The sequence below is a fragment of the Miniopterus schreibersii genome (genome assembly GCF_964146895.1).
Source record: "Miniopterus schreibersii genome assembly, chromosome: 9".
NCBI lineage: Eukaryota > Metazoa > Chordata > Mammalia > Chiroptera > Miniopteridae > Miniopterus > Miniopterus schreibersii.
The window spans coordinates 26,404,134-26,427,793 of record NC_138118.1 but is presented as its reverse complement, the minus strand read 5'-3'; the positions used below and the strand labels follow the sequence as shown (position 1 = coordinate 26,427,793).

The following is a 23,660-nucleotide window of genomic DNA, read 5'->3' as shown; positions in this document are numbered from 1 at the left end:
CAGACATCCAGTGAGTGAAGGAATTAACCAACTGCATCAAAATTATCAAGGGAGCTTATTTAAAATGATGGATTCTGATCACCACCCCAGGCCAAGTATATGAGTTCGCAGGGCTTGGGGCACAATGCACAGGCTGGCTTCTCCCAGTTGTCCGTGATCTCTATAACTTCACCCTAGGAGAGTGTAATCCTTCCCTCTAAGTCACAATCAGTAATGCCACAGTCGAAAGTCTCATCCTGTGAACATACAGACACTGTAAGAAACTGTATGTTCACATTCACTTTTGACTTTGAAAAGAACCTCATTTCTCTGTCTTTTCTCTTTTCCTAAAGGCAATAGGTAGCCAGGAGAGGGCTTGGAAGGGCATGAATATCAGTTCTTCACTCAGCCACCTCAACAGTTAGGGAAACAGGTGACTGAGGAGGTATCAACTAAGACCAAGGAGGCAGGTCAAGACCCCTCTGTATTCTCTCTCACATCAGTGTTTCTCTCTCTTTCTTTCTCTCTCTCCCCCTTCCACTCTCTCTGAAAAGCAATGGAAAAATATCCTCAGGTGAGGATTAAAAAAAGAAAAAAAGAAAGACCCCTCTTTCTTCAGTATTCTTCAGTATTCCTAAACAAAACATACAGAAACTCAGAGTAAAAAAAAAAAGTCTGTCATGAGGAATTGGGAGGGACTTTTAAAGGGTAGGTGAGTAAGGAGAAAGGAATATACTTGAAAATTCTAACAGGAAACTAAAAAGGTTATGGATCTTACTATAAATAACCCGTGACAACTGCTTTGGTTTATCTCACTTAAGCCCAGAATATTCCCTCTTGCCAAAACACTGTTTACCACCAGCTATATTTTTGAAGACTTAGAGCAGGTGTGAATTTGGCAATTTTTCCATAGGAGTAGACTGTTAGAAAGTTTCATATTTCCTCTTTAATCTCCACCATCACTGTATCTATCCTCTTTCGTTATCATCCATCTACTTTAATGCACAGGAAGCAGTTAGTCAATTTCAGACAGTGACATCTTTGTATTTCCCATGGATTTAATGGAATTGGTGTGGAAATACTAAGGTGCTGCTATATGGAATCAGAGTATTTTTTAATGTGATGTAGTGTATAGGGAAGTCCCTGATTCATGGAGAGAAGTGTTTTATATATAGAACATGCAATTAAAGCAGAGGAGGTCTTATTGGCTAGAAAGAATCTACACAAAATATGTGGGCATTTTCAGGAAAGATTCAGCTTTTAGGTCTGCAAGGTAGATAAAAGGGCCTTTCCTGTTACCCTTTGTCAGATTTTTGTTCCTTCCCTGGGGCAGAAGATGAGACAAGTTTGCACCTTAGGCTAGCTGCCAACCTGGATCTCTACCCCTAAGCCCTAGTCCCAGTACTCCTTAGTCATCCTCTGCTTCTGTCAGTTAGTAATGGAGGTCATCACAAGGTATTGGTTACTAGTCCTTGACAAATGGGTCTTTATTTTAAATGTGATCTGGGTCCTGAATATAGTTTATGGCCCTTCTTTTCTATAAGGTATAGATCCAAACCACTTATTCCACCCTTACATTCCCTATTCCATCTCCACTTCTTTTATTCTCAGAAGATAAACCTTATCTGCATCTCTGTTGAGATCAGTGCTACCCACTTTTTATCCCTTTGTTGCCTTCTTACATGTAAAGTAGCTCATATCACACCCTACTTTCCAAAATAGAATGTATCCCTCTATTCATTCATCCTTCCCCATTCTTTCTGTCTTAGAGCAAGAAATGGTAGGTTAGCTTTCTTTTCAAGGCAGGGTGGGTCTGTTTCCTGGCTCTTGACATCTTGCCTCTTGGTGGTTTGTACTCTTTTGCATCTTCAATTTCTTTCCACTAGATTCTTCCACAAATATGTGTAGGCCTCTGTTTTATAACAAAACGAACATAAACCCTTTTATTGGTTCTGCTGTTTATTTAAATTATATCCCATTAAATCACCAGGCCAGTCCTTATCATCCATCCATTCAACCTTCCAAATCTTCCTTCCTTCCAAATCCTCCCTTCCAAATCCTCCCTCCCTCCCTCCCTCCCTCCCTCCCTCCCTCCCTCCCTCCCTCCCTCCCTCCCTCCCTCCCTCCCTCCCTCCCTCCCTCCCTCCCTCCCTCCCTTCCTTCCTTCCTTCCCTCCTTCCTTCCTCTTATTTTACACGTTAGATAACCGAGCCCCAGAAAATCAAAAGAACCAACCAAGGGCGTACAACTCAGCTGTCATGAATTGTACTAGGGTTTTTACCTTTCAGTTAGATGGTAGGTTCATTGTTGCTTTCAAATGTTTAACCCAATTGATGCTATATAATCCTTGGGGTGGGACATAAATAGGGAAAAAATACTAGAGAGATTACTTTTTTCAAACTGTGAAATGTATTATTTATATTTTAATTTTATGGTTGTCTGTCAGATTAAAAACTGTTTTGTTCTACTGTGGCAAGCCTAGTTAGCTATTAGCATGTCCAAAACTAAATTTAAAATCTAAATTTGTTTATGAGAGCTTTGTGGTTTACGTTATAGGTTATGCACCATGGAGAAGAATTCAAAGTGACAACAAATATGTGCATGTTAGATAATGCCATCTGCCCATTTGGATTAGTGCGGCTATTCTAAAATACTGTGAGATGCTGGCCCAAAGCCTGTCATGTTTCAAGATAAGGGGCAGATTGTTATTCTAAAACCTCAAATTAGAAGACTTGGTTTGAAGTTGAAGAAGGTTTCAAGTCCTGTAGTTGTTCATTCAATACATATTGGAGCCTCTGTTCTAGGGTGTTGGGGGCACTAGTCTAAAGAAAGACAGTGATGGATAAGAAGCCATCTATTGATCAGAAAAGGCCCTCCTTTTCTCCTCGAAACCACTGCAAAAATAACCCAGTCTTTACTGAGGTCCGTTATTCCTACATTAGGAATACTGTGTAGATCTGTCTTCTATTATAATGCAGGTTCCATTTGATAGGCTACTTCTGGAGTGTTTTTTTTGTTTTTTAAAAAATATCTTTATTGATTCCAGAGAGAGGAAGGGAGAGGGAGAGGCAGAGATAGAAACATCAATGATGAGAGAGTCATTGATTGAGCCCCCAACCTGGGCATGTGCCCTGACCGGGAATTGAACCCCGATCGCCTGGATCCTAGGTCGACGCTCAACCGCTGAGCCACGCCTGGCCGGGCTGGAGTGGTTTTGACAGCTAAGAAACCTCAGAGGGACAGTAGAGTGGGAGGACACATGGGAGTGAATATTTGAAAAGGGAAATGATAGTCTACATCCGTGTGTGTTTGTTTAAATGATCAACAGAGTTATAAAAAGATATCTTGTTATAGGGCCCTGGTAAGATTAGTGGCACAGAGCTGGGGCTTTAGACTAAGCAACTATTTAACTTGCTGTGTGACTTTGGTCAGGTCACTGCACCTTCATGTATAGACTTCACTCCTCCTCATCTCTAAATGGAGACTGTACTTGGTCCTTTAAAGTCCTTTTTAGTACTGACATTCTGTGAATCTGCTGGGGAGACTGAGAAATCTGAAGCGTCCTGAGGTGTTTTTTGTGATGGGTATAGCCCATGCAAGGAGTAACCTTTGAGAGGCATTGTGGGTCTGTGGCATGGACTGATAATGCAAGGGCCATATCTGTGCTCTGTAACAGCTCATGAATGGTGTGGAGCATTCAGTGCTGTGTGACAATGAATGAACTAAGGTCTGGCAGTTCTACGTTAATTTCACATTCTCTATTATTATAAAAATATAGTATAATTATGCTCTGAGACTCTGGGATATAGTTGATTCTTAAATTTCTTCTGTGCAATGATTTGTGACTGCTTAAAAACGTGTTCCAGGTCAGTCAGGGAAGAGAGGAAAGGATGTGGGAGAGAACAACTTCAAACAGTGGTAGAAAAGTATTCTACTGGAGGGACAGGGTAGCCAGATAAGAAAGGTTGGGAGAGGTTGCTTGCTTTCCCAGTGCTTAGGAAATCCTGATTTTAGTCCAGTCATATGAGTATCATTGCTTCTTTCCTTTTATTAATGAAAGTTATTTCTTTTCTCCTTTGCAACACATAGTACATAATAATTGGTATGCTTGTGAACTAGGAAACATCAATGGTAGACATCAGATGCTTGTGATAATAAAGCACTCTTAGCAGGTGGGATATTGCTGACTCTCTTAGCAGTTGGGTGCCATCCATACATGAAATGGGATGTCATCCACTCTTTTTGTAAAACCAGCATTTTTCTAAGGAGATTTTTTTTTTTTGGCGCATTTTTTAAATGAAATTTTGCTATCTTAACAATTTTATGCAGGTATGGCTTTATCACAGTCTAAGGTGGAATAGTTCATAAGCCATACTTCTAAAACTGACTTATTTGTGTACATTTTTGTCATTCTCTTTCAGCTATGATGATTTTGTTGTTAGAATAATATGTAAATTTGGAGAAAAATAATATTGAGCAACTCTTACAGTGTTCTTTTGTCCATGGTTGTAGTTACAGATTTTTCTTTAAAAAATTTTTTTTATTGATTTTTTAGAGAGAGAGAGGAAGGAATAGGGAGAGGGAAAGCGCACGAGAGAGAGAGGAGGGGAGAGAGAGAGAGAGAGAAACATTGATGTGAGAGCAGAATATCGATTGGCTGCCTCCTGCACAACCCCTATGGGGGATTGAGCCCACAGCCCGAGCATGTGCCCTGACCGGGAGTTGAACCAGCAACCTTTCAGTGCACAGGATGATGCCTAATCAACTGAGCCACACCAGCCAGGGCAGATTTTTCTGGAAAACCAATATTAATTGGAGAAAACAACATTAAGAATTTAAAGTATAATTGGTCTTTTAATTTTTATAAACTTTAATTTTTAGAATAAAACAATTTTTTTGGAATAAAAATTGTTTAATTAAGTATTTAAGGTAGATATAATTAGTAAATGCAACATATATTATGGGCATGTGTATAAAAATCATAAACTGTAACGAGGACGTAATCACACTTACTATTTTTCTATTCTAGATATTTGAATGGTGGTATTTTCGCAAGTATGGAACATCATTCATTGAACAAGTCTCAGTAAGCCACTTGCGCCCCCTTCTGGGAGGGGTTGACAACAACTCCTCCAACAATTCTAACTCAAGTAATGGGGACTCAGATTCCAACAGGCAAAGTGTCTCAGGTATGAAAAGTCCTTCCATTTGCAGCAGTATTTGCTTACCCTTACTAAATTACTATATGACAGCAACAATGTTATTATGTAAGTATTAGACTTCAGAGAAAAATTCAGTTTATTTTCCCAAGTTGTTGACAATCTTTACCAGGGAACTAGTGTATAAGTATCCCAGGGAAAGGAATATTTATTTTGTTTAATTTTATTTTTTCTTTTATTTAATATAGCCAGTGATCAGTATTCTGAACTTGAGTCTCCAGCCTCCTTGCCCCTAGTTTCTCAAACATTACGCATGTATCCATTTTTTTCATGCTAATTTCAGAATCTTATGTCTTAATTGGAGCTCATAACATTGCTTCTCTGCTTAAATGGGTTCATTGATTCTCATTACGCTGAAGATAAAACCCAGATTCTTTCACACAGCATAAGCTGCTTCTAACTTATTTTGCCAACCTTGGCTTGTCACAATCCTGTCTCTCTCCTTTTCATTTCTTGAACATGCTATGTTTTCTGAAGACCTTTTGCCTAGAAGTCTGTCTCCCTGTCTCCTGTGTTTGCCCAACTTTTACAACCCAACTCAAATGTTGTATCCTGAGAAGCTTTCTGTGATAGGTTGTACAAAATCTCTCCGTGTTTACTGGCTCTTAATAGTTTTATCTTTAGCAACATTTATCAAATTGTACTATAATTTTTAAACATACTGTTTTATTACAGTACCTCTAGCATTTTGCAGTGTATCGTTTCATTGAAACTCAGTGAATGAATGAGCATATACAAGGCCTGTGCTTTCTCCACCCATAAAAGAAGAAGGAAAAATATAATTTTATGCCTTAGACCACGGTCTCTTTATCAGCTCAGTAAACATTTCCTAAGTCCCTAATATGAACCTGGACTTGTACAGGTTCTTATGAATATTATGTCCCCATGGAACTCTCATGTCTAGTGATGGAGACAAAATGATTAAGTTCTCTGACTGTATCAGGAGAACATCCAGTGCTATAGAGAACAAAGGAGAGGACTTGACCCAAACTGGGGGAAATCTTTTGCTTCCTGAAGGAGAGTGCACAAGTTTTGAGACTTGAAGAATAAAGAGGAAGAAATTAAAAAGCTAGGTTAGATGGATTTTTTTCTTCCTCCCTAGAATAACTCAGTCCGCATTTCATAATGGTCTAGCCAGCTGATAAGCATTGTATATATATTTTATTCCAGATTCAATGCTCTTTTAATCCACCCTTTGCCAGCCAGCCATGAGTGGCAATGGGCACCTCTAGGTACTCATTTACTTCATCCTACTTACATTTCATGTGTAAGAGATGGCACACCAAGGTGACAAAATTGTCTGGGACTTTGTAAACTCAACCACTTTCTGAAAGAAACAGAAAGAGACCTGAGCAAAGTGAACCATTACTTTAGCTAGCTACTCTAACAAGTGTGGCATATTTTGTTAATGAGAAATCTTGATCACTCAGTAATCATCATATAAGCAATTGTGGATAATTGCCATCACTTTGCATCTGCTGTGAAGACCCCAGAGATTAAATGTGCTCTTGTCTGAGTACTGTAGTCTTTGAATGATACAGAACATTGTAGAAAATTAACAGATTGAAAACAGAAAGCATCCTCATTTAAGGCCATTCTTTATTATGAATACATTTTTATTTTCATTAAAATTATCTCTCTACCTAATTTAAATCTGTTGACTTCATTCCTTAATGTAATAAAGAGCTCATGCTCTTCTTATTGTCATTATAATTTTGCTGTCTATCTTTGTGAATGCCATGAAAAGCTTTATGCATTGAATACTTTTATAAAAATATAGTCAACAATAATCATGGAAATTCTCAATTGTATCTGTACTGAGTTATTACCTGACAAAGACTGAACTTTTGAATATTATTAATTCAATTCCACTAGCATTAACTAAATACTACTATGCATGAAATATTTCTATTTATAATATATGTAGTATTTATGATCTGATCTCATAACACTGTGTGCAAATAGTTACATTTAAGCAAATGGAAATTATCCTAAGTATTTTTAGGGTTCAATCTGTCCACTTCTCCTTGACACTTGGTTTTATAATATTTGGCTAATTCTGCCCAACAAACATGTATGATGGTATGGAAATACCAGGTACCATGGGACTAATACCATTTTCCTCTTCTTTTTTCTTTTAGTGATTGTTATTTTTTTAATAAGAAGTATTATAAAATTGCCTGTACTTATCTCTACCCTTAATTACTTCCTATGGTCTGGTTTCAGCTAAGTATAAAGGAAAAAGAAATTTGAAACTGAGGGTAATCAGAACATTTTCTTAAAATGATTTGTTTAAAAATTCCTAGTGCCTTAATAATAATAAAATGACTATTGCCTTAATAACAGAAGGGTGAATCTATTGAATTTCTTGGAGCATCATAAGGCAGTTCTTTGCTGAGTCTCACATAAAATACAGCATGGCGAACGAAGTCTCGTGGACATTGGCAAAGGCAACTTTAAAGATATTGCTTATTTGAGAAAAGCATTGAAAACATTAAAAAGAAACTGAAAATACCAGTTACAAACATTGGTCTATATGAAATTCATAGTCTAGCTCTTTTCTTAAAGAATCATTTGTTTTGATTAAATGCTGAAAGACCTGGCCTACATTAGAATAATTTGGGGTGGGGGGAATGGGGAGTGAGAAATTTGTGATTGTTACTGGGCAGACTTCATATATTTAACTTTTGGATCTGTGCAAATTGACCTGAGTACAGACCCTCTCAAAATTTGCAGTGTTCTTTATCTTAATGTAGCCAAATTTTAGATTTTTTGACTTAGGTTAATATTTATGAACATTTCACATGTTTTGCATTATTTGCTATTTTTCTCACAAATACACAGTTCCTGATAAATCCTGCTGATGTATTTGCCATTTCACCTGCTGCCATTTCGTAATTCAACTTAGCTTTTGAGTTGATATTGCTAAGTCATTAACTTCTCCTTGTCTTAAGGGCCAACTTCTCCTTGTCTTAAGGTAATGGATTCTCAGGACCCAATAACATTCTAAAGTTGTGTTTATGGAAACATCTGCTTGATAATTTGCCCTGTTCTCAAATAAGAAGCTATAAAGACAAGGTTTGCAGTGTTCAGTTTCTTCAAGATATTTGGAAAAGTACAGGGTGTTCCATCACATGAGAAGTATCCTTGCCAAGGTCAAGTTTAAATTCTCTGAGACACTTTAATAGCCTCTTGCATAGAACTGGATCTTTAGACAAATTGGTTATAGTCATTTGGCTTCCTGTCACAAATCATCTCATTTTAATCTCATTTAATTTATATAAGATACATATCTTTTATATAAAACTTTTAAAAAGAATTTCATCTGCAATTCTAAATTAAAGTTTATTACATAACTAGAGGCAGTTCAAGCACTGATTAAATACAGATAATGAATTAAAGAAAAGCAATGGAGATGAAGAAACTCAGGTAGAGTGCTAAGATATATCCTAAGACCTTCATAGAGCCTTGAATTCTTGTAACACCAGAGCAAATAATTTTCTCCATAGAAAGTCATACAGTTCAAATAATAACTAACAGTCTTAGTGCCTATTATCAGCTTTACATGTATTAACTCGTTTAATCCTCACAATAATCCCATGAAGCAAATATTATCATTATCTTTATTTTATGGTTGAGGGAGCTGAGATACGGGAAGGTTGAGTCATCTGCCCAAGGTCACATGGCTGATAACCTGGGTGGTCTCACTTAAAAGTCCAAGATCTTAAGTACTAACTAAAAAATTTAGTCCAGATCCTCTGTGAGGTTTATAAACTCAAGACTAATGCAATTATTAAGCAATTAAACTGAATCATTTCATTAAAACCCTATACTCTAGTATACTGAAGTGACATTAGCCAAAAATCAGCTCAGTGGCAGGATTGCTGATGGTTGAGAGCTCAGGCTCTTGGGTCAGGCTGATGTGGCCCTAATTTTGACTCCATTGCTTACAGATTGTCACCTTGGGGAAGTCACTTTAACCTTTCTTAATATCTTAATTTTCACACATGGAAATAATGATATTATCTACTTCATAGAGTAGTCTGAGGATTAAATGAAGTCATGCAGAAATATCAAGTCAGAGGACAACCATTTGGCAGTGTTCTCCAGATGAACTGACTTTTTTATGAATATGATAGGAAGGATGGAGATATGGCTGAGGGTTCAGCTAGGTCAGTGACTCATTATTATAACCAGGCCTTTCACTACTTACATTTCAAATACATACCTTAGCAAAACTGCAAATTGCTACATGTCAAGGACCCTTGGAGTTGTTCTCTAATAGTCTCAATCAGGGGAAAATCAATTTGTACTTGCCAAAATCTGTGTATGTGTTGAAAATTATTCTCTTAGCCAATGCTTATTACGTCTTTAAAATCTTTTGCCACTAAAATTTACATTCTGGCATAGATCAGATTTCCAGTTAAATGGTGAACTTTTTACTCTCTGGTGAACATTTATTCACAATTTCCACATTATTTGGTAGGGTTGATTGATTTACAGAGTAACATTTTTTGAATTGAAAGCTACCTACATGTTACTTTGTGACTTCTAATAATTTTTTAAATAATTATTTTGAAAAGTTATGAAAGCAGGCAAAGCTTAATTATTTAAGAAAATGGATATTTTGTTACTCTTAATGATTGCTTAAAATTGACCTGTATGATGTTCATGTCTGAAATTGAGTGGTTTGGGGTTAATCTTAATTGTTCTAATATATCTGATGAACTTTAGTTAGGGCCCTTTTCTGTTATACTTTGGAACTAAAAATATTTAAAAGTATTATTAAAAAGTGCCTAACAGTTTTCCAGAGGAGTTTTCAAAACTGGTTTCTCTAGTGGAAAATTTAATTGATGAAAGCACACAGGATTTAAAAAATATGATGTTGCAGGGTAACAGGTCTGTTGCATATAGTGGGTAATTATTGGGCAGTCTGGATACCAGGCCTTAATCTCAATTGGTATGAACCTTGTGGAAATTACGTAGCTTTTTTTATGCTTTACTCTTTACTTCTGTGAAAAGGCCCTACTCTATGCCTCCTCGCTAACTTATGTAAGGGATATAGATGACATGAACTTTAAGCCCCTTTATAAAAAGGCTCAATGAAAATCAAGCTTATAGCTATAACAAAAGTTGCTGTTGCTGCTGTTTGTGATAATATTACCACCATGATCAGATTTGAGACTCTGATGAGGTGGTAACTTTTTAGTATAAGAAATCTTCCTAGGCTATGAATTAGTAATTTACATATTTGAGGGACCCAGAAATAAGGAATTTATATGTGTGTATACACACACACACATATATATACACACACACACACACACACATATATAAATATATATATAAGATGTATGTATATTAAATTTTAGGACAAAAAGGTTTTCAGAGTTAAATAAGTTGGATGTAGAATAATATTTACTTCCATGTTATTAAAAGTCTCATGACATTAAAACCTTTTAATTTTTCTGAGAATTAAGTTCTCTTTTTCCTTGAGGATTGTGACAAAGGGAAAGTCTTTGATTCTCTCAGAACATTTATTCCTTCTATAGAGCTTTTTCAGTTGGCTGTCAGATAATGGTTCAATACGATTTTCTTTTCTGTTTTTAAAATATATCTTTATTGATTTCAGAGAGAGGAAGGGAGGGGGGGAGAGAGACAGAAACATCAATGGTGAGAGAGTCATTGATTGACTGCCTCCTGCATGCCCCCTACTGGGGATTGAGCCCACAACCCGGGCATGTGCCCTGATGGGGAAACGAACTTTGATCTCCTGGATCATAGGTTGATGCTCAACTGCTGAGGGTCAGGCCCCTGTTTGACTTTTTACCAAGGCTAAATAACCTCCTCTTTGTCATAAAATGTATCTTTTTTTTTTTTTTTTGTAATACAGGGCCTAGTGCAGGGACTAATGCATAATAGTTACTTTGTACATGTTTAAACCATGCAGTCCTATGAATGATGGGTGGGCATTCTAGAGGAGTACCTGATTATGAAAAGGCATGAAATAGCATCATTGAGATGGAAAGTTTTAGTAGGGAATGGTGAGAGGGAAGACTGAAGAAAAGATTGGAGCTTGATTTTAAAGTCCTTGGTGGTAGGCACCATTTTTTTAATGTTCTCTGTGTTCCACACAGAAACTTATCATAAGGAGAGAATCTGTTCTGTAGGCTTTGGGAACTAAACAAGTGCTATTGTATTATTTACTGCTTCTCTTTCTCTAATTGCATTATTGCCTACATGTCAAAGTCTGAACATTTCTGTCAGCAGTTAGGGGCAAAGACTTGACTGTGGGGTTTTGCAGATGGAATCATAGAGGACATGTTTATTGTATCAGGGGCATATTTTTAACTGAACTATTAATGATGTTAACAAGCCCTTGAAGGAGTTGTAGTAAACTTTGAGTGCTTCTGAAGTGTATTGAAATTGATATTAATGGAGAATGGAAAATTCCTTTTGGAGATAAACTTTTAATTCTGTCTTAAATAAGGAATTTATTTCTCACAGGCATAAATAAGAGACTTGACCTCATGTGGAAAAACGCTTTTATCCTCTGGAGATCTGAATTTAATTTTTGACTTAAATCTTCATATTCTAATATGTCTGGCATTTTCAACCTTTGTCCATATCATGAAACCATCAGGCAATCTGATATTTATGGGTTAGAGTGATTCCAAACTAAAGTTTTTGTGGTAAAGATAAGATGATGAAACAGAGTAGCAAAGAAGAAATTAATGTAGCTGTGATCTATTTTGAAGTGAAACTTTGACATGTATTCATATTTGACCTCTAGATTGCTTATTCTTAAAGGAAAATTATACCTTCCCTGCACCCTCAATTTGAATGATGTAGCTAATGAAGACATTTTGTTATGTATTTCATCACGTTTTTTTAATCACTCAGAACATTTTACATTTTTTACAGTTATTTAGATCCTAATTTTTAAGGTTCAGGGGTAGTTGAAAAAACTAACTACAGACCATGTGTGATACTAATGTTAACAATGATTTTTTTTGGTTTGATTTTTTTACTACTATGTTTAAGTTTAAATTACATTGTTGAGTCCTTTTTTATGAAAGGTGAAGACTATGCCTATTTACCTCTCCCAAGGCCTGGTTTTGGTAAATTGTATTATTCCTTTTTTTTTTTTTTTTTTTTATAAAGTTCAGTTCCCTAATAGAAGTAGGAATTTCAAAATGTTTCTAGCACCCCCTGCTGGCTACCTTGTGGCACTTCCTAAATAAGGATAGCATCTTCAGCTACTGCTCATAATACTTTAGGTATGTATACACACTATTTCTCTATGGAATTATTTTTATTTAGAAATAATTTTATTTGCATACAATATATAAAGTTGTATTGAAAGTTTACTTGAAGGCAGTTTGCTTTGTAATTTGTCAATTGATATTTGAATAGTGCTTATCCTTCCAGGCAATATAATGATATATTTGCTGGAGACAAATGATTTGCCATAACTGTTTAACTAATATTTCAGATGAAATTCAGTGAGAGAGAGGTATCTCCCCAAATGTATCTGTTTTATTATAAATAATGACACCATGAGCATCTTTGTGCATAAACCTGTGTGCATGTTTATTGTATGCTAACTACAAAGCTTGCAATATTTATAATAAAGTTTTAAGAAGAGTACTTTGAATCTTGAAAGACATCCTCTGAGGAGGGGTTGGGAGTGGTAAGAACCTAAGAGTTATAATAGCCACAAGGACAGCGATCATGGTTGGTTGGCTCACCAGTGTGGTTCAAGCCATGACCTAGAGTGCATGAATGACACCTCTTAGGGGCTTTTTGTTTGGGGAAAAAGTAATTATTTAAGGGAAGCATAATTTTTTAATTAGTGCCTTATGAGTGACAGCCACTGAATTTCAGTTTCTTAAGAATAAAATTCAAAGATTCTAAACTGAGCAAAGATCATTTCCTAAATGACAAGTTAAGCTAACTTTAGGGCCATTGTTTATAAACATTGAGCAAATTTTAAGTGAAATCCTGTCCTAATTTAAAGATAAATTTCTCTTTTAAATAAAAACATATCTTCTTGTTATGTGTACACTCTTCATTCTGTACTTTTAATAACAATTTATTGCGATTACTCAACATTCCCATAATGCTTCATATTCTTCATTTTCACACTGTATTGTAATAATGGTTTACCTGTTTGTTTCCCCCACTGGTTGCTCAGTGCTCACTGGATGGATGGGTGCATGAAAAAATGAATATTGAATATAACAGGACTGAGGGTAGAATATTAATGTCCCACCCATGGCCTTTAATGTTCCTTTGATTTCTACAGTAATTGCTCACTTTTATGTGTGTATATCTTTAGGTGTATTTTTTGGCTGACCACACACACACACACACACACACACACACGGATGTTTTAAGTAGTGTTAACTAATTTTACTTTCTAATAAAACATTGTTCATCCAAAGAAATGTGGTATTCTGAATCAGTAGAAAGTCTTAATCATAGGCTGTCTTAAAAGAATGGTAGCTTGTTAGTCATATACTTAATATTATATAGTCCTAAAAGCTAATGATTGACTTTTTAAAAAAAAATATCTTTATTGATTTCATAGAGAGGAAAGGAGAGGGAGAGAGAGAGATAGAAACATCAATGATGAGTCATTGATCGAGCCTGCAGCCCGGGCATGAGCCCTGACCAGGAATTGAACCTGGATCCCAGGTTGACACTCAACTGCTGAGCCAAGCCCTTTCTACGTTAAAGTCCTGTGGTTCTAATTTTTTATGGCTCTTGTATAACTAAGATGTATAATCTATTAGTGCATGCTAACATTATGATATTAGTATGATGATTAATGTGTGAATCTGCATAGGTAAGCAATGTTAAATGCTTTAAAACAATTTAATTTCATAGCATTTCTCCCTATAATAATGCTAGCTGTATTAATTTTTCTATCATTCCTTTACTGCAGTGTAAAAGCAATTTGGTGAATTATCACAAAATCAATATTAACATAGACCCTAATTAAAAAATCTAAGGCTCTTTGTATGTTATACCGTAGAACTTCAGTTTAGCTTGTCGTATATAAAGTTATTATTTTAGAGAACAGGAGGTAGTCTTACTTCTAGCTATATCTTCTACTTATAACTTTAGAAATAAACTTATAGAATCTGTTTAGACCTCTTAAAATGATTGTAGAAGTTATAAACCAGCTGATTTTGGCACATACCTTGATTTAATAAATGAAGAAACTTGGGCCCAGAGAGATGAGGTGAAGTTTTCCAAAGTCGTGGTGCCTGAGCTACATTTCCTGATTAATCACCAGAGTTCTTCCACATTGCTTCCCAAGAAGAAGATAGAGAATAAAATTATCTTATCAAATGGCCAGGAAGGGTGTTTTGCTGAATTAATTAGCTTGTAGCTGTAGTGTTTCTGAACTATGTGTAACATTTTCATATTTCTCTTCATTGCAGAATGCAAAGTATGGCGAAATCCACTAAATTTATTTCGGGGCGCTGAATATAATCGGTAAGCATTTTGACAACTTGGGAAACAAATGAATAGTTTAGAGAGCAAAGACAGCAGCAAATGTTTTTGCTGGTTCATTTACTAGTCATTGTGAGAGTCTGTTTAGTGCTTCTGTTCTTTGATATGACCCTCAAATGTTTTGATTTTTCTGTTTTATAAACATTTTAGCATTGAAATTGGGATAATGTAAAAAAAATATAGTTTTTGGAAACTTTCTATTATAGTTATTCTTTTCATTATATATTATACAGTCAAAAATTTTGACACATACTTGGAATATGGTTGTGAAGATGCCACAGAAGTTATGTTGAAATTTAATTTTGCAGAGTAATTAGCCAAACCAGAATTGTCATAGCTTTGGGGAAGTGTCTGTTTATAATACTAATTAGGGAAAATTTTCACTAGCTAGTGCTAGTAAAATTTTAACCTACAAATATATGGGAAAATGTTTATTTCTTTTCTGCTGATATATTTCTTAAAGGAAGAATAAGATGATTAAAAATATATGTATTTTTTTATTCATTGGCAAAGCTGTTTTAGTATGAAGTTAATGGTTTATATTTCAATTCCTATGCAGCTTAATATTTTGTAGGTCATGCTTTCCTCTCTCAAAGGCGTAAGACCATCTTATTTCCCCTTTACAGGTATACTTGGGTGACAGGACGAGAACCTCTGACTTATTATGACATGAATCTCTCTGCCCAGGACCATCAGACATTCTTTACTTGTGACTCAGACCATCTTCGTCCTGCAGATGCAAGTACGGAAAATCCTTTAGTTAGTTGCTGTGAATGAGAGGGCTTTTTGATCTGTTTTAAGTAGTAAGTTTATTACTTTTAGAATATGGCTCTATAAAAACCCCAAGAAGCCCTAGCCGGGTTTGCTCAGTGGTTAGAGCGTCGGCCAACGAACTGAAGGGTCCAGGGTTCGATTCTAGCCAAGGGATAGATCCCCGGCCCCTGTTGAGGCACGTGCGGGAGGCAACCAATTGATGTGCCTCTCTCACATCAATGTTTCTCTTTCTCTCTCTTCCCCTCTCTCTCTGAAAAAGCAATTAAAAAAACATCTTTGGGTGAGGATTAAAAATAAATAAATTAATTAATTAAAATAAAATAAATAAAAACCCCAAGGGATGTGGAATTCCAGTCAAAATGGCTGCATTGTTAAGTGAGGTACTGCATCCTCCCACAATCACATCAAAATTACAACAAAACTCCAGAAAAACTCATCATTCAGAATGACCTGAAATCTGGCTGAATGGAAGTCCTACAACTAGGGATTTAAAGAAGACGACACATTGAGACTGGGAGGAGGGGCATGGATGCCAAAGGGCTAGTCCCATACCCATGTGTGGCAGATTGGGAGGGATATGTCAGCTGCAGAGGTCCCCCGGAGGAGGCAGGGGTCTCAGCCCCACACCAGGTCTCCCAGCCCAGGGTTCCAGTGCTGAGAAGAGAAGTCCCCATAACTTCTGGCTGTAAAAACCAGCGGGGATTGAAGCTGAGGGAGACAGAGGGCTGCTGGAGCCCCAGGAAGTTCCTCTTAAAGGGCCCATGCATGGACTTACTCAGACTTCCACTGAGCTCCAGTGTTGGGGCAATAGCTTGCAAGGCACCAGTCACATACGGGGAAGATCTGAATTGTCTGGCACTGAGGTGAGAGCTGTGGGTGGAGAGCAGCTTTCTCCCAGGCAGAAGTGCTAACAGAGGCCATTGCTAATTTTCTGAGCACTTTGCCCACAGACCAGCAGGTGGGTGCCATATCTGAGACTCCATCAACCTGGCTCACAGTTTGTCCCACCCTGGTGATTCCCTGAAGCCCCACCCCACCCAACTTTCAGGAATACCCAAGCTGTTTCCAGTGGCTTTTCCATAATAATGGTCTATCTTGGTTCATGCATGAGATTTTCCTAAAATCTCTCAAACAAGCAGCATCTGACCTCAGTGAGCCCCATACCTCTTGCTAAGTGGTCCAGGGCCCGGCACTAGCAGCAGCCAGCCTTGGTTCACAGCTTGGCCTCACTGGGGCACCTAACCCCAGCACAAGTAGCAGCCATCTGCAGATCCCTTTGTAGCTCATGCCGAGTGGCCCCCAGCAGAACACAGGAAGAAGCTGATCTTGGCCTGCACCTCCCAGAAGGCCCCAGTGGACAGCTTCAGACCATGCTGAAGTATACCACCACCCAACTACCTACACATGTGACACATACAAGGGGTGGACTCAGCAGGCACCAGAACTTGCTGAAGGAAGTCCTGCTCTGTGGAGTGGGACCCTGCACAGTTCTCACAGGTTGGTGGTTGCAGACAGTCCTTGCAGCTGATCATCCTGGGGGTAAATCCCTCCCATTGACAAGTGAACAGCAATCAAGGCTCAGCTACAAGAGGAGGGTGTACACAGCCCACATGGGGGGCACACCTCAAGTACCCAGCTTGAGTGATCACGGAGTTGGTGCCACTGAACCCTATAGAACATCTACTATATTAGGCCACTCTACCAAGCCTGGGAGATGGAGCAGCTCTACCTAATACATAGAAATAAACACAGGGAGGCTGCCAACATGAGACAAAGAAACATGTCTCAAATGAAAGAATAGAACAAAATTCCAGAAAAAGAACTAAACAAGATGGAGACAAGCAATCTACTAGATACAGAGTTCAAAACACTGATTATAAGGATGCTCAATGAACTTAGGGGAAAAGCAGATGCACTTAGTGAGAACTTCAGCAAGGAATAGGAAATATAACAACTGAGATAGAAAACATAAAAAAGAACCAGTCAAAAATGAAGACTACACTAACTGAGATGAAGAATAAATTATAGGGAATCAACAGTGGGGTAGGTAAAGCCAATGATCAAATCAGATATTTGGAAGATACAGAATCAAAAGACACCCAATCAGAACAGCAAAAAGAAAATAGAATCCAAAAACTAGAAAAGTGTAAGGAGCCTCTGGGACAGCTTCAAGGATTATAACATTCATATCATGGGGGTTCTGGAAGGAGTAGAGAGAGAGCAAGAAATTGAAAACCTACTTGAAAAAATAATGACACACTGACACTCTCTCGGGACTGGAATTACAACTGGAATTACAGCTAAAATATAGAAAAACCATCCTGAATAATCAGCTGCAACTGAAAACGAGCTGGAGAGCACCCTCATAACCAAGGAGGAAAAGTGGAGACTGCATAGAGACTGACAGGAAGTGCAGAGGCACAAGAAGGCTTGTGGGCTCCTACAGGCAGCAGCTGAAGTTCCTGAGGGATACTTCCGCTGTGGGGGGGGGGGTTCCCACTGAGGACTCTGGGGCCTAACCCCAGCCTGGGCTTCCAGCCAAGAGCACCAGAACTGAGAAAGGTGCCCACATAACATCTGGCTGGGAAAGGTAGCAGGGTTTCTGGCTGCCAAGGAGAAACAGCTGGAACTGCAGGCACTCTCTTAAAGAGCCAATGCACAAAGTTTTGTGTGCAGTCACTCACCTTGGGCTCCAGCAGAGGGAGGGCAGAGTGTACTGGAGCTGTGTGAGGAGGACCTAGGGTTGTGAGCTCTGGAGACAGAGCTCAGAGGGCTCCCCTCAGGATTCCTGTGCCTAGTCATTCCCCCATACTGCAGAGGCAAACATTTACCTTCCAAGCAGCTTTTGCCTGAGGAGGAAGCAATTGCCCCACCCTGGTGGAACACCTTTTGTCCTACCTCCTGTAGTTTGTACAGCCTGAGGCTCATTAAGATAATCAGATTAATCAGCCTGCAGGCAGAGGTAGACTTCAGAGTGCTTTGATTCTTTGCCTGATCTGCTTCTGGAACCAGGGCTTGGAAAAGCAGACTTTGGTGTGCATCTTGTTCCGGTACAAACACACCCAGCCCCAACAGAGGGGACCTCAAGCCTAAGGTTGTTGATAGCTCCAAACAGGGTACTCAAGGCCAGTCATAAACAGCGTCTGATATTGGCCTGCACCAGAGACCTTCCAAAAAGACTGAGAGTCCTAGCAGGCCTACTTAATACATAGAAACAAACTCAAATAGGCAGCTGAAATGGGGAGACCAAAAAACAAGCCCCAAATGAAAGAACAAGAGAAGTCCCCAGAAAAAGAGCTAATTGAAATGGAGGTAAGTAGTCTCTCAGATACAGAGTTGATTGTTAGGATGCTCAACAGCATGAAAAAAGATATGAAAACTCTGAAAAATGACCAGCCAGAAATGAAGAATAGCATAGCAGAAATAAAGAATACATTGGAAGGATTGAAGAGCAGATTAGAGGAAGCTGAGGATTGGATCACTGAATTAGAAGACAGGGTAGAAAAAAATCACTCAATCAGAGATCCAAAAAGGAAAAACAAATACAAAACAGGAGGGCAGTCTAAGGGAGCTGTGGGAAAACATGAAATGTAACAATATTCGCTTCATAGGAGTGCCAAGGGAGGTTGAAAATAAGCAAGGGTTAGAGAACCTGTTTGAAGAAATAATGGCAGAAAACTTCCCTAACCTGGTAAAGGAAGAAGTCACACAAGTTCAGGAGGCACAGAGAGTCCCAAGCAAGAAGAATCAAAAGAGGCCCATTACCAGACACATCATAATTAAAATGCCAAAAATTCAAGGCACATAATATTAAAGGCAACTAGAGAAAAGCAATCTGTTACCTACAAAGGAGTCCCCGTAAGGCTGTCAGCTGACTTCTCATCAGAAACTCTACAGGCCAGAAGGGAATGTCATGAAGTATTCAAGGTAATGCAAAACAAGGATCTGAAACCAGGACTACTCTATCCAGCAAGGCTATTCAAAATAGATGGTGAAATAAAGAGCTTTCCAGACAATAAAAGGCTAAAGCAGTTTATCACTATCAAACCAGCACTGCAGGAAATGTTAACGGGACTGCTGTAATAAGAAGAGATAGAGAACAAAACATAGGCATAAAGAATTAAAATGGCAATAAGTAAGGACCTATCAATAACCTTAAGGACTTTAAGGGACAGTTCAACAGCATTACAGTCATAGTTGGGAACTTTAACACCCCACTGAATTCACTTGATAGATCTTCCAGACAAAAAGTCAACAAAGAAACAGTGACTCTAAATGGCACACTAGATCAGATGGATTTAATTGATATTTACCGAACAATTCACCCCAGAGCTGCAGAATATACATTCCTCTCAAGTGCACATGGGTCATGCTCAAAGATAGACCATATGTTAGGACACAAAACAAGTCTCTGCAAGTTCAAGAAGATTGAAATCACATCGAGCATCTCAGATCACAGAGGCATGAAATTAGAAATCAACTACAGTAAAAACACTCAAGAACATTCAAACACATGGAGGCTCAATACCATGGTTTTAAACAATAAATGGGTTACCAATAAGATCAAGAAAGAAATGAAAAGCATCTTGGAAACAGATGAAAATGATCACGTAACAACCCAAAATCTGTGGGACACAGCAAAAGCAGTCCTAAGAGGGAAGTTCATAGCACTGCAGTCCTACCTCAAAGAGTAAGAAAAATTTTTATAAACTATCTAACCCTACAACTTAAGGAATTAGAAAGCTCTCCTCTGAGGCCATCCAGACCAGGAATTTTGTTTGCTGCGAGTTTTTTTATTGCTGCTTTGATTTCATCAGTTGTTGTTAGCCTATTCATGTTTTCTGATTCTTCCTGATTCAGTTTTACATGGTCCCACTCATATGTGGAATCTAATAAACAAAATTGACTGAGGAACAAAATAGATCCAGTGACATAGAAACACGGAACAGACTGATGAACATCAGTGGGAAGGGGTAGGTGGGGGAGTGGGTGGGGAGAGATTAATCAAAGAACTTATATGCATATATGCATAACCCATGGACACAGACAAAAGTGGTGAAGGCTTTGGGGGGAGTGGATGTTGGATGGAGGGGATCAATGGGGAAAAAGAAAAAAGAATGACAGAAAACTTCCCGAACTTGGTTAGGGAAGTAGACTTACAAGCCCAGGAAGTTCAGAGTCCAAAACAGGGTGAACCCAAGAAGGCCCACAGCAAGACACATAATTAAAATGCAAAAGGGTTAAGACAGAGAGTGAATCTGAAAAAGAGCAAGAGGAAAGCAATTAATTACCTACAAGGGAGCTCCCATAAGAATGTCAGGTGATTTCTTAACAGAAACCTTGCAGGCCAGAAGGGATTGGCAAGAAATATTTAAAATGATGAAAAGCCAGGACTTAAAACCGAGATTACTTTACCCAGCAAAGCTACCATTTAGAATTGAAGGACAGATAAAGAGCTTCCCAGATAAGAAAAAGTTAAAGGAGTTCATTATGTGAATTTAAAGTGTCTTCTTTAAGAAGAAGAAGAAACCCAGGCCCTTGTGGCTCAGTTGATTGGAACATTGTGCTGTGCACCGAAGGTTCATGGGTTCAATTCCTGGTTAGGGCACACACTCAGGTTTCGAGTTTAATCTCCCTTCCATCCCCAGTCATGGTGCTTATGGGAGGCAACCAATTGATGTTTCTCTCTCTCTCCCTCTCTTCCTCTCCCTTCCTCGCTCTCTAAAAAAATCATTAAAATCATATCCTACGGTGAGGATTAAGAAAAAAAAGAATAAGAGGAAGGAAAAAAAAGATAAAAAATATCAACAATAAAATGGCAATAAATACATATCAGCAACTGAATCTAAAAAACAAAATAAACAAACAAGCAGAACAGAAACAGACTCATAGATAGAGAACATTTTGACAGTTGCCAGGTGGGAGGAGATTGAGGGGGTGGGATGGTGTGTGTGTGTGTGTGTGTGTGTGTGTGAAAAAGGTGAAGGGATTAAGAAGTACAAATTGGTTGTTAAAGAATAGTCATGGGGATGTAAAATACAGCATAGGGATATAGTCAATGATATTCTAATAGCTATGTATGATGTCAGGTGGATTCGACATTTATCGGGATAATCACTTAGTAAATTATTTAATGTCTAATCACTGGAGTGTTCACCTGAAACTGATATAATAAAGTATGTCAACATAATTAAAAAATTGAAAAAAATATTTAATTTAAAAAGCACCAACAAAAAGTAAATTGGAGATTGACCTGTGGAACCCAGAATTCTGAGGCCTAAATAAAGGCTTTGTCACAATGAAATAGTGATGTAGAAATAAGTCCCCTTGTTATAATTTAAAATATTATTTAAAAAAATTCCTAAGTTTGATTTATATGTTTTTTATATACATATAAATCTTATATGAAGCTAATTAAAGCCTTGGTTGAGATAGAATGAAGGGTCATGTTTCCTTTCATTTTTTTTTTTTTTTAATTTGTTTCAGAGAGAGGAAGAGGGGGAGAGAGAGAGAGATAGAAACATCAATGATGAGAGAGTCATTGATCGGCTGCCTCTTGCATGCCCCCTACTGGGGTTTGAGCCCTTAACCTGGGCATGTGCCCCGACCGGGAATCTTCTGAATTATAGGTCGACGCTCAACCTCTGAGCCATGCCAGCTGGTAAAGGGTCATGTTTCCTTAATGATATTCTAGTTAGAAATTGGGATTCAGTGAATCCAAATGATTAAAGAGTATATTATAGTGATTTATGCATCTATTTATTGTTCATTGGAATTGAATGGGGGTATGGCCTTGGTTGTTGGAATCCATATTTGTTTTCCATCCTAGAAAAGCCTTTGTTGAGCATGCATTTGACACTGCTTGAGTTATAAATAATCCTACTGGCATTTTTGATTTTACTAAACTTAAATAGGTGAAAAAAATCTTAAAAAAGGAATACATATATGCTTCTAAGAAAGTAACTTAGAAGATAACAAATTTATAGAACAAATTCAATAAGGAGATTGTTACTCTTTTTAAAAAGGTTCTCTTTGCCATGGTAGAACATATTTCAAGCATTGAGCTTTCCACAATATACAAACTACTCTAGTGTATGAAAACTAGGTTTACAGCAGACGCCGGAAACAGGTACACATGTTAAGTAAAAGCCTACTGTACTTTCTTCTGACCCAACTGATAATTCTTCAAATGGTTTAAAAATGTTCTAATACCCAGAACCTGTAGCAGGTGTTTGGGGAAATGACCAATAAAAATTATGTTGTATCTGTGTAAAAGGAAAAGATTAGTAGCAATGTCATCTCAAAATGTATACAGTAATATATATTCTTTAACAACAAACAACATTAATGAGCAAAAGAAATATTAAATGTCTGTTAGAGTGCCTCTTCTTGATTAAGATTGTCTCAACTGCATGGCTCAGCGGTTAAGCGTTGACCTAGGATCCAAGAAATCGCGGTTCAATTCCCAGTCAGGGCACATGCCGGGGTTGCAGGCTTGATCCCCAGTCGGAGACATGCAGGAGGCAGCTGATCAATGACTCTCTCATCATTGATGTTTCTGTCTCTCTCTCCCTCTCCCTTCCTCTGTCTGAAATCAATAAAAAATATATATATTTAAAAAAAGATCGTCTCTAAGATTATAGACTATGAATTAGTCTATAAGATTTAGATCTGTTGTTTTGTGAGCATAAGAAAATTTTGATATCAGCAATTGAAGGACAGTAGAATGGCAAGTTAGAATGTATTTGTGTGACTTTGGAGGTTTGGGCTGAGCCTCTTGGTAGTGAAATATTCCGTTGTAATCCAAGCCTAAAGCTACTGATTCAGGCTTTGTCCTGTACTGAGTCTTCCTAATCATGTGTATTGATTGACTTGCTTTTTTTCTCTTTTTCTAAAATAGTAATGCAGAAAGCCTGGAGAGAGAGAAACCCCCAAGCTAGGATTTCTGCAGCCCATGAAGCCTTAGAGATAAATGAGTAAGTGAGGGAAAATCCTGCTTTTAAAAAGAAAATCTTATTCTTTGCTGAATGTAGTCAGTTGCTATTGATGGGATACTGATATTAAACTATGCATTTGAACTTGAGGATTATTTTGGGGGGTCATTAGTTTATAAAAAAACTTTTTGTGAAGGTGGTTTTAGCAATTTTAGGGAGCAATTCAGTG

General features: G+C 37.7%; 1 protein-coding gene across 9 annotated transcripts in view; it reads left to right on the top strand.

Annotated features, from left to right (window-relative positions):
* The window catches only part of ST7 (suppression of tumorigenicity 7), a 333,226-nt gene that overhangs the window by 147,672 nt on the left and 161,894 nt on the right, over nucleotides 1–23,660 (top strand). For all 9 annotated transcript variants that reach the window (XM_081147743.1, XM_081147742.1, XM_081147750.1 and 6 more), the window contains 4 exons: nucleotides 5,009–5,168; nucleotides 14,651–14,705; nucleotides 15,350–15,465; nucleotides 23,398–23,473. In XM_081147743.1, coding sequence (XP_081003869.1) covers nucleotides 5,009–5,168; nucleotides 14,651–14,705; nucleotides 15,350–15,465; nucleotides 23,398–23,473 — 407 coding nt within the window. The remainder of the gene's footprint in view (nucleotides 1–5,008; nucleotides 5,169–14,650; nucleotides 14,706–15,349; nucleotides 15,466–23,397; nucleotides 23,474–23,660) is intronic.